Source organism: Pecten maximus, unplaced genomic scaffold, assembly GCF_902652985.1.
Source record: "Pecten maximus unplaced genomic scaffold, xPecMax1.1, whole genome shotgun sequence".
NCBI lineage: Eukaryota > Metazoa > Mollusca > Bivalvia > Pectinida > Pectinidae > Pecten > Pecten maximus.
The window spans coordinates 41922-54919 of NW_022979893.1; the positions used below are offsets into that span (position 1 = coordinate 41922).

Consider the following 12998-nt stretch of genomic DNA (forward strand, 5'->3'; position numbering starts at 1 on the left):
AAGAAGAAGTCAATTGTTGACGGACGGACGGACGGACGACGGACGGACGACAGACGACGGACGACGAACGACAGACGCCACGGTATGGCATAAGCTCACCTTGGTCCAGGACCAGGTGAGCTAAAAATGAAAGCCTGTATACTGATATTCCCCGTCGGATTCAGATATTGGAGAGAGATTTTCTCCGTCGGACTTTTTTCGTGTCATTATAATTAGCCAATTAAGGAACTTTATAGCTATAATCAAAACAAATTGATGATTATTAATAGTTAATTGTAGTCAGTGTTTAATGCAAAAACTCTTTCCATCGTGTTTTGATCACGATTATTGGGTATTTTTGACAAAAATCATAGCAAATTCGTCGTTTGACAATAGGGCAGCCGGATAATATTGAGCATCAATCAAACACGGCAGGTTTATGAGATTAACGAATTACTGATATGTATAAAGGAGATAGAATTCCTTGGGTATCATCATATTTCCGATAGTATGTTAAAATTCCACGTATCACTATAAAACATACCCCAGCCATGTCCTTATGCCCTTCGTGTAGATACTCCCCGTCGGATTCGTAACTTTCGGTATCATCCGGTGTACATATAAATGTATGGTAGCAACTGATGACTGAGGAGGCTCTACTGTGGAAACTGGCTGCCCTGCTGCAGACTTCACTTGGCTCTACTGTGGTCCTTTCCTTTTCCTGGCAACATCCCTTTCTTTTAAACTTGTCTTCCATTCATCAAAGGATGTTGTCTCTGTCTTTCCACAGTATCTGAAGCCCGTGTACTGTTGGTGAGTGGGACGTGTTGTCGCTGTCTTTCCACAGTATCTGAAGCCCATGTACTGTTGGTGAGTGGGACGTGTTGTCGCTGTCTTTCCACAGTATCTGAAGCCCGTGTACTGTTGGTGAGTGGGACGTGTTGTCGCTGTCTTTCCACAGTATCTGAAGCCCATGTACTGTTGGTGAGTGGGACGTGTTGTCGCTGTCTTTCCACAGTATCTGAAGCCTGTGTACTGTTGGTGAGTGGGAGATGTTCTCTCTTCTCCACACTTAGGATATTTAACAGTTGTGTTCTTTCTTTTCTTTACCATCCCTGCATCCACTTCTGTCCTGGCTGTACAGTTGTTACCATGGTTGTGGGCAGTGGTGGTGTCACTATCACTTGGAACTGTACAGGTCCAGAGGCAGGTGAAGAAGGCATAAGGGGGATTGGCGGTAGCAAATTAGGTGTCAATGGCACTTTTAGGGTCATTTTCTTTAACTTGGCCATGCCAGCAGTATCAGGTGGACACTGGATGGGAGGAGTCTCTCCAGACTGCAAAGACACTGGTGCTCCTTGTCCAGTCATAGAAGCTGTTGGAAGAGCAATGCCTTGCATTAGGATCTTGAGATCCCTCTCCTTCCCCTTTTTGTTGTACCTAAAACAAAAACATAATTGTAAATGATTTTTTTATATTAATCAAATAAAGTGTTCAACATAAATGTGATGATTTTCTCAAGTTTGTTAGCTCACCTGCCCGAAGGCCTATTAACAGCCCCAAAAAGGCTGAGAATTGTGTTCAAATGAATTTCCTTGGCATTATTCAAGGTCACAGGTGTCAAGTATATTTAAACCTATAAATGACTTCTTCTGAATATTAACAAAAAGACCTAGAGACCTGATATTTGGCCTGTATTATGCTGGGAAGAAGGGCTATCAAGTTAGGTCAATGAATAACCACATCCTACATTCAAGGTCACAGGTTAAAATGGGCTGAAATCATGCTTGTTAGAACTTATTATACCATGATGATTTCTTTAGAATAGCCATGATTGTAAGATTATACTTCAAACCATTCAAGTAAAACATCTACCCCAAGACTTCATATTTAATATAGAGGTACCAACTATAACATTTATTTGATTGATTACATAGAAGTAATAGGATGGAGATCCAACAATAGATGGAAATTATTGACTTTGGAGTTCTGAGGTCAAGAAGATAAATTTAATGGAAAAGACAATACCACAGAACTGGTATTTGTGAAAAAAGAAGGAAAATTACAACATGTGAATGTATCTTCCTCTGTTAAGATAATAATGTGACATCAAATAGGGGCCTACTCAATGTATGATTCTTAAACAAGTTAAATGTCATGATGTTGGCATAAGTGTTATGAAGGATTGTGCCTCATTTTGACTGTATATATGGTAGTATGCCCACAGTTGACGAGGAACTTTTTCTATGCAATCCAAAAGTTGGCTGGATCATACATTTCATGCAATGGGTCATTAAACTTACCACTGTTGCATAGACTTCTGGTTGAGACTCGAAAGTAGAATATCCGTGCTATCAAGGACCCTTCTGCTGGACGTAATCAGGAACTGGATCCTGGAATAGCCTTCCTTGATTAGTGTCCATCGCGACATGAATGGAGCATTCTTGTTGCGCCTGTCACTTGGGTAGCAGAGCAACAGCTTTTCAACAGTAACCTCCACATACTTTGTAGCTGGCTTGGTCAAACAAAAGGCTCAAAAGACTAATGACGTTGATTATCGTTGTTCGTTGTTTAATTCATGTCAATGTATGAACTACAAATACAAAAAAAAACAAAAACAAAACATACAATGCAGACAAACTCTACAGAAACATCGTAACTATATAGGTCATCAAGTGTACCAAGGGAGGTAACTCCAACTAAATACACAAAAAGGTAGTCTAGCTCTTACAATCATATTACAGCACAATAACTGGAACGTGTGAATATGATAAAGTATCGGTACTACAAATAATCCCTAAATGATATTTGAAATACAAATTATCGCAGTAAAACCTACATTTATAAGCATTTGGAAACTATGTTTCATTGTCGCTATGAGAAAGAAAAAAATGCCTACATGGCAACAAAACAAATGTTTTATCTATAAATATATATGCACTACTATAAAATGCCTGATCGGCATAAATTAAGTATGTTATAGAAACTGTATTTATGCACATAAATACACTATACACAATTAAATATTCACCTCATTCCTCTGACCAAGAGTTAGCTATATAGGTAAATGTATACGATATTCGATTCGTTATTTAAGGCATCGTTCCTTTTGCTGCAGCATCATTGCTTTTAACGCTGACGGAAGCAGATTCTGCGTTGCGTTCGAATAGAAACAAACATTTACATACCTGTTGCAATCTGGCCAGTTTCCTCTGGTGGAGTTTGGCCCAATGACAGCTCTACAAACTAGAACACTGACACGTCAGAAAGGGCCCCGCTATGTGTCTGACCCTTCAGGGTAAATGTAATAATTATTGTCAGTGTTTTTCCTGCCTATATAACTGGGTGCGCCAAACGACCCCATTCTCAATGTGTTTTAGCCTGATTTTTTCCCAAAATCAACTCGAAAATTCCCAATAACATTTGTATGACGACTTTTCACAATCAATGAAAAAATTCCCAGTTTCGTTTTTAGGAATACACTGTGCACTGTAAAATTGGTTAGCATAGAAAATTCAATGTGTGTGTTTAATTCAATGTGTGTGTTTGGGTGTAATTTTTTCCCCAATTTATTACCAGTGGTAATAAATTGGGAAAAATTTACAGTTTGCGCTCAAATTTTCCCAATTTGGCATATTGAAGTTTTCCCAAAATACCCAGGAAAAACACTGATTGTAATATATTGACATGAAACTATTAGATATATGTTTTTGATTAACCTTTGTTATTGTTTCATTAATGTTAGCATTAATAGGGCCACTGACGATACTGCTTATTATTATTGTATGGAAAAGCTAGCTAAAAAGAATTCTACAAGCATTACACTTTTCAAATTTGTTTCAAATCTAATATCAAGGAGCACACAAACTGATATAAACTCAATGCAGTTATTTTAATAAGGTAAACTTGAGAGGGTTTTCTGAAGAAAAAAAACATACCAAATGTGAAGAAAGGGGGAGAAAAAAAGGATTTTTTTTAAATATTTTAATAATGTCCTTTTTTTGTCATTTGAGGTATAAGAAATCCAAACCAGTACTTTTTCCACCTTTTTTTTGTTTTAAAACTTTTTATATTTAGACCCAATCAACTTCAAAATTTGGTCACTTGACACCAACTTACCTTCATAATGTCACAACAAAATCTTTACCATTTAAAAAATGTCAATCCGACCTTAACATATGACCCATGGACTTTGAACTTTGGTCAGTTGATACCTTGTTTGATTGTGACCAACTTAAGATTTACCATTTAAAAAATGTCAATCCGGCCTTAATGTATGACCCATTGACTTTCAACTTTGGTCAGTTGATATCTTGTTTGATTGTGACCAACTTTGCATAAGTCATAAATTATGCTAATGGAAGACTGTAATAGTATTGTATATGTATGTGTGTATTGTGGTTTTATGTCAATATGTAAAATGTTACACCATCGAAAATCGGCTTCCCTCAATACCTGTATGTACCAATTATCGCCGCAATCAAATAATATCAAAATTTCTACCAATCAGAAGCCTCTCTTTCATTCCCATGACAACACAGGTTTTGGAAAGGTGAACCATTGTTCCCTCAAAACCCCTATATACCAATTCTCACCAAAATCGAACAATAACTAAATTTCGACCAATCAGAAACCTCCATTTGTTACCATGGCAACAGACGGTTTCGTAAGTGGTACCATTGTGTTTGGCTTCCCTAAATACCACTATGTACCAATTTTCACCGAAATTGAACAATATCGAAATTTCAACCAATCAGAAACCTCAATTTGTTACCATGGCATCAGACGGTTTCATAAGTGGACCATTGTGTTTGGCTTCCCTAAATACCACTATGTACCAATTTTCACCGAAATCCTCCAACTCTTGTCAATAATTTGGCGCAAAAGAAAAAAACGGACAGACGGACGGACGGACAACCTGATTACTATAGGGCACCCGCATCTCTCGATGCGGGGCCCTAATAAACAAAGTAAATGCACATGACCAGCTATGATAAATTTCAAAATATCTACAAGAATCATTTGAAACATGTAAATATCTTTTTTCTTCCACATTTTAAGATATTAAGATTTCAAGTTATTTAAGATGTTGAATTTATGATTAAACTGTTACATGCTTGCAAATACTCAGATGCCAGGTGCCAAAGAATTTTAATGATGTGTTTATCTAAATCGAAGCTGTGGATATGTGTATTTGACCGACAATGATGTTTAAGACATTTAGTTTTTCAAGAATATTTCGGTGACACAAGAATAAAGAAAAATTATGTCTTGTGACCCGGCGAGTCATCTTTGCCCCTTTGTTGATAACATCCTCCAAATTACAGTTGAGAGTTCAGTATGATCTGTAACCTCACCAAGTAACAATTCATTTGGATAGCAATAACAGTGTAAACAGTGAATTTTAAATGCAAATGTTGGCACGGTTTACATCTACTGTTTAAGAAAAGCAACAATTTAATCTCACTTTCATCGAAATTGAGACAAAAACAGTTCTGGAGGTTGCAGGGATGAGGCATGAAACAACTGCATAATGTTTGTCCAAACACCTCAGAAAAACAGTATACAGTTGTTGACTGGAATTGAGGTCAACAGATAATCTGATGAATCCAAAGACGAATTGTTTGGCTGATGACAATATTTTGTGTTGATAACTGTTTTGCTATAGCTGTGACATCATAATTATTCCATTATGACCTCACAGTCATTCAACAACACTTTTAAACAGTCAATTTTAACAGTTCTTTTAGCGTGCTGACTAAACATTTAGTTTTTTGGCTTTTAAAATATGTGAATTGTAATTAGAACAAGGAGCTGCAAAGCTTGGCATTATCCCCCGCGCCCCGCAGTTGGTATATATGAAAACCTAAATATATGTATATATCAAGCTCGAGGTAACAGTTATTAAGAAAACAGTAATTTGGTATTTTTGATTAAGTTTCCATGGTGACAGAAAAAATACCGAAAATGAATGGTCCGAAATAGCAAAAGGCACAACTAGGGCACTAGTCTGATATATACAGAAAGTTTCAAGGAGCTGCATCGAACGGTTTTTGAGTTATAGCCCGGAAACAAAAGGAAACAGTAATCTGGTATTTTTGACTAAGTTTCCATGGTGACAGAAAAAATGCTGAAAATGGAAGGTCCGCTTTAGCAAAAGGCCCAACTAGGGCACTAGTCTGATATATACAGAAAGTTTCAAGGAGCTGTGTTGAACGGTTATGGAGCTATAGCCTGGAAAAGAATCTTGGACACTTTTTGACGGCTGGCCGGACGGAGACCACGGAGGCAGGACGATTTGAATAGCCCACCATCTGATGATGGTGGGCTAAAAACATGTCAAATTTGTCTGAAATTTCTCCATAAATAATACTCATGTAAGTAATTAAACTATATAGCTACTGGTAAGAAGAAACAAGATGCCCCTGGACTTAAATTGTCACCTGAATCAATTGACAATGAATGTTCTTTTGAATGGCTTTTATTTGACAATGGTCAAACGATATATAGTCTATATTTGTATATATACACCAAACGTATCGCTCTAAAAGTATGTATAGATATGAGATGAATATGTACATTATCTGAATACATCACTAATCAATAGACATTGCAGATTGAATCAACTGGAACACTGAGTCTCCAATTGATTTTGGTGGATGAATCACTCTCTGGACATCATCACTACTTTGAAGGATTTCCATACAGTCAATGATACGTTGTATAATCCTTGGGTTCAACACCTCACTCAGCAGTTCAGTATCATCTGCCCTAACAAACTGATGTTCTCCTACATGTTTTACATCTTGCATACTCTTTGATTGAAGAGTCTGCATACCTAGATACTATATCGGTATATATTTACAAACATAGCTGCCTCCACAGCTTTTCCGTCGCGACCTGCCCTTCCAATCTCCTGAACATAATCTGAAAGGAGTTAAAAAAGAAATACAAAATCCATGTTACAGCAGCATTAAAACTGAGACATGATATGTACGGTGTTCCCAGTGATAACGATTATATGTGATATGTGTGGTAGTCTGTCCATCTGTAGAAAGACATTAACAGAAATGAGATATCAGGGTTTAGCCTAGACCACGACACAGTGTCTAACACACATACACTATACATGATATAGTTACGCCTATACCACGACACAGTGTCTAACACACATACACTATACATGACATAGTTACGTCTAGATCAGGACACAGTGTCTAACACACATACTCTATACATGATATAGTTACGCCTAGACTACGACAGTGTCTAACACACATACACAATACATGACATAGCTACGCCTAGACTACGACACGGTGTCTAACACACATACACAATACATGACATAGTTAAACCTAGACCACGACAAGTGTCTAACACACATACACAATACATGACATAGTTACGCCTAGAACATGACACAGTGTCTAACAAACATACACAATACATGACATAGTTACGCCTAGACCATGACAGTGTCTAACACACATACACTATACATGACATAGTTACACCTAGATTACGACACAGTGTCTAACACACATACACAATACATTACATAGTTACACCTAGACCACGACACAGTGTCTAACACACATACACAATACATGACATTGTTACGCCTAGAACATGACACAGTGTCTAACACACATACACAATACATGACAAAGTTACGCCTAGACCATGACACAGTGTCTAACACACATACACAATACATGACATAGTTACGCCTAGACTACAACACAGTGTCTAACAAACATACACAATACATGACATAGTAACGCCTAGACCACGACAGTGTCTAGCACACATACACTATACATGACATAGTTACGCCTAGACTACAACACAGTGTCTAACACACATACACAATACATGACATAGTTACACCTAGACCACGACAGTGTCTAACACACATACACAATACATGACATAGTTACGCCTAGACCATGACACAGTGTCTAACACACATACACAATACATGACAAAGTTACGCCTAGACCATGACACAGTGTCTAACACACATACACAATACATGACATAGTTACGCCTAGACTATAACACAGTGTCTAACACACATACACAATACATGACATAGTAACGCCTAGACCACGGCACAGTGTCTAGCACACATACACTATACATGACATAGTTACGCCTAGACTACGACAGTGTCTAACACACATACACAATACATGACATAGCTACGCCTAGACTACGACACGGTGTCTAACACACATACACAATACATGACATAGTTAAACCTAGACCACGACAAGTGTCTAACACACATACACAATACATGACATAGTTACGCCTAGAACATGACACAGTGTCTAACAAACATACACAATACATGACATAGTTACGCCTAGACTACAACACAGTGTCTAACACACATACACAATACATGACATAGTTACGCCTAGACCACGACAGTGTCTAACACACGTACACTATACATGACATAGTAACGCCTAGACCACGACACAGTGTCTAGCACACATACACTATACATGACATAGTTACGCCTAGACTACAACACAGTGTCTAACACACATACACAATACATGACATAGTAACGCCTAGACCACGACAGTGTCTAACACACATACACAATACATGACATAGTTACACCTAGACCACGACACAGTGTCTAACACACATACACAATACATGACATAGTTACGCCTAGACCACGACAGTGTCTAACACACGTACACTATACATGACATAGTAACGCCTAGACCACGACAGTGTCTAACACACATACACAATACATGACATAGTTACGCCTAGACCACGACACAGTGTCTAACACACATACACAATGCATGACATAGTTACGCCAAGACCACGACAGTGTCTAACACACGTACACTATACATAACATAGTAACGCCTAGACCACGACACAGTGTCTAACACACAAACACAATACATGACATAGTTACGCCTAGACTACGACACAGTGTCTAACACACGTACACTATACATGACATAGTTACACCTAGACCACGACACAGTGTCTAACACACATACACAATACATGACATGGTTACGCCTAGACCATGACACAGTGTCAAACACACGTACAATATACATGACATATTAACGCCTAGACCATGACACAGTGTCTAACACACAAACACAATACATGACATAGTTACACCTAGACCACGACACAGTGTCTAACACACGTACACTATACATGACATAGTAACGCCTAGACAACGACAGTGTCTAACACATACACAATACATGACATAGTAACGCCTAGACCACGACAGTGTCTAATACACATACACTATACATGACATATTTACGCCTATACCATGACACAGTGTCTAACACACATACACAATACATGACATAGTTACGCCTAGACCATGAGTGTCTAACACACGTACACTATACATGACATAGTAACGCCTAGACCACGACACAGTGTCTAACACACATACACAATACATGACATAGTTACGCCTAGACCATGAGAGTGTCTAATACACATATACAATACATGGCATAGTTACGCCTAGACCACGACATAGTGTCTAATACACATACACAATACATGACATAGTTACGCCTAGACCATGACACAGTGTCTAACACACATATACAATACATGACATAGTTACGCTTAGACCATGACCCAGTGTCTAACACACATATACAATACATGACATAGTTACGCCTAGACCATGACACAGTGTCTAATACACATATACAATACATGACATAGTTACACCTAGACTATGACACAGTGTCTAACACACATACACAATACATGACATAGTTACGCCTAGACCACGACAGTGTCTAACACACGTACACTATACATGACATAGTAACGCCTAGACCACGAGAGTGTCTAACACACATACACAATACATGACATAGTTACACCTAGACCATGACTCAGACCACGACACACATACACAATACATGACATAGTTACGCCAAGACCACGACACAGTGTCTAACACACGTACACTATACATGACATAGTAACGCCTAGACCACGACACAGTGTCTTACACACGTACACTATACATGACATAGTTACACCTAGACCACGACAGTGTCTAACACACATACACAATACATGACATAGTTACGCCTAGACCATGACACAGTGTCTAACACACGTACACTATACATGACATAGTTACGCCTAGACCATGACACAGTGTCTAACACACGTACACTATACATGACATAGTAACGCCTAGACCATGACACAGTGTCTAACACACAAACACAATACATGACATAGTTACGCCTAGACTACGACACAGTCTCTAACACACGTACACTATACATGACATACTGAATCTAATGCACAGACTATGGTATAACCACAGGGGCTTGACACATTACTAAAGAATTAATATAATAACAAAATAAAGGGACTGAGTGGAGGATTTTTATAATAATTTTTCTTATTATTCTTAAACATATATTCTTCATTGTTTGTCATAGTAACATGTGAAGCTCCTGTGGGTTTAACAGGATCTAATGATGACACCAGTTGAAAATGTAGTGAATTAATGCCCAGAACTGAATACAGAAATATCTTGGGATCATCACTCTTCAGTTCTTCCAAGATACCTTCATTAACCTTATATAACAGTGGTGTAAATATATCAAAATATGCTAATTTAAGAAGTCAGTTGGAATTTCTTTTCTTCAATTGTTTAATATCAATTAATCCTCTTCTGAATTCAATATTATTATGGTAACACTTTTATAAACATTTAATATATTTCTTTGTGGTTACTAGATAATTGAGCAGACATTGAAGGTTAACAACAGGCTGTCTTTGCTAATGTGAGAGAAAACCCCATGCGGTTTACAATATGAAATTTCTTCATGTCTTGAGAAAATCTTTGATGAAATAATGTTCATCTATACCATAATGCAAAATTAGAAAAATGATAACAATTTTGCAAATAAATGATACCAATGAATTAAGCAACCTGTTGGTGTGGTAAACTGAAATAAAAGAAAAGACAAAGTGAAATAAAATCTAACAAGAAATATCTTTAAAAAAGATAAACGGCATAGTTTTAATGCTGGTGGTTATAATGTAAAACTACTGGTGAAATAAATTAATGAACTACATTTTAATTAATAAATATGCAGTTTCAGCACGGATAACAAAATTATATCAGTTTGAATCATTTTTGGTGGTAATAGGACTGCAAATGTGTCATTTGAATAGATGCATCCACTTATTCAGCTTGCATTCAATTTAAAAGGGACATCACGATAAACGTTGCAATTTTCACTGAATGTACGCGTTTTGTTCCTTACCAGTTATGTTTCTGTGCTGTCCCAATGTTCACAGTCAATCCCTATGTCCAGCTTGACCACTCGATTTAGTTGGGAATCCCTCTCTTAATTTAGCGCGGAAATTATTTTTAAATTATTACGTGACTGTTTTGAAATCGTGGCAACACAAACCGACGATAGTTTATAAGGCGATATCTATATTCCGTCTGGGTTAGTTGGATAACGATATTATACAGTGGTTTAAATGTTAAATAACACGTTCTGTATATATTACGGCACACATATTTATGTGTAAATAAGTGTAAACACTGTTCATATAGTATAGTGACATTAGCGATGTACTGGTACAGACTGTGTAAATATTACCGAGCTTGTGGAACTATTACAGAGTTTGTGTTAATATTACAGAGTTTGTGTAAATACTAGCCTACCAAGATTGTCATGACCTACTATCAAACAATCAAGCAGAATACGAGCGGCATCCGTATTACTGCTGTTTTCATGTTTGAACTGTTACAATCTATTGTACTGCTTCCCAAGTTTAATTCTAGGATTGTGTTTGACCCATTTCCCTATTATTCTCTTCATTGCGGAAGCTGTTATCGTTTCCAACCGCAGTCGATTCACAATGGAAGCCATTTTTGTTTCCATGTGTTTTAGTTTGTTGTGTGCATGCGTTTATCGTATATGTCACAAAATTTGCATATTCAGAGTGATAACCTTTTAATAATTGATAATTGATGTTTTTATGTACATACATCATCAAATTCGAATGGTTATTTTTTAAAAAGATATACCCAATAATATGATAGAAAATACAAAATAAATATTGGTTTACCATGAGGTCCCTTTAACTTTGTTTCGTTTTAAACTGTATATCTGCATTTTGCATTGACCGCTACATTGACCAATCACGTACTTCATCTTGACAGAAACGCCACCAGTCGCGTCATATCCGGGGCCAAAACAAAATTAGACGGCTATGCCGAAAAAAACATCAACCTAATAAAAAATGAAATAATGAAAATGAAAATCTTAGAATTGGTGCCAGCTTGAACTATATTTGAACATACCTGATTAGATTGTGGTGAATGGAAACTGCACAACTCTACAGTTCTGGACTGTATACCCACCACTGTATATCTCATCATGATGGATTGTGTGCCAACTCCACTCGATACCCACACCACTTTAACTTTGTGTAAATGTTTGTCGGAGGGAAATTATCCATGTTTTCCAACATTTCACATAAGAATAATTTTAAAACGCGCTCATATGATGCTTCAACAGTTTGATTTCCCCCAGTGCTTGGTGGACGAGTCCATAATCTCAGATATATGTTTTCATTCAATACTGGAGATATTTATAATACTGGGTTTATTCATACATAATGTCTTGATAATATCTGCACGACTGTCTGACGTTGATGTTGCTGTTAAAGCCAAAATAGTTACATTTTCCAAAGCAGTTAATAGATCTGGTATTAATCTGAATGCAGGTGTGAAATCTTGCCCCCAGTTAACAATACAATGTGCTTCATCAACAACTAAGAATAAATGTTTTGAAGACTGAGAAATGGATAAATAAATAAATATATAATAAATAGAGTTGTTCAAAATATCTTCTGGATGGCCAAAAATGTACACGTGTATTTCACTTTCTCTTCACTTTCAATATTCCGAATAAATTTTGTCAAATTTCCTAGCTTTGATTGTT

The 12998-nt window shown here is 37.1% G+C and overlaps 1 protein-coding gene and 1 long non-coding RNA gene across 3 annotated transcripts; both read right to left on the bottom strand.

The window, feature by feature from the left end:
• Positions 1 to 554: 554 nt before the first annotated feature.
• LOC117319270 lies at positions 555 to 2577 on the bottom strand. The gene is made up of 2 exons (XM_033874105.1): positions 2283 to 2577; positions 555 to 1419 (listed from the first exon to the last, which is right to left on the bottom strand). The coding sequence occupies exons 1-2, from the start codon at positions 2408 to 2410 to the stop codon at positions 1086 to 1088; spliced, it is 462 nt and encodes a 153-aa protein (XP_033729996.1). The 5' UTR covers positions 2411 to 2577; the 3' UTR covers positions 555 to 1085.
• A 3868-nt stretch (positions 2578 to 6445) lies between these two features.
• LOC117319276 lies at positions 6446 to 12620 on the bottom strand. Of its 2 annotated transcripts, none has more exons than XR_004530668.1 (2): positions 12356 to 12620; positions 6446 to 6906 (listed from the first exon to the last, which is right to left on the bottom strand). It is a non-coding gene; the product is annotated as an uncharacterized LOC117319276 (long non-coding RNA). The 2 variants fall into 2 exon arrangements; XR_004530669.1 differs by lacking the exon at positions 12356 to 12620 and adding an exon at positions 12121 to 12172.
• Between the last annotated feature and the right edge of the window lie 378 nt (positions 12621 to 12998).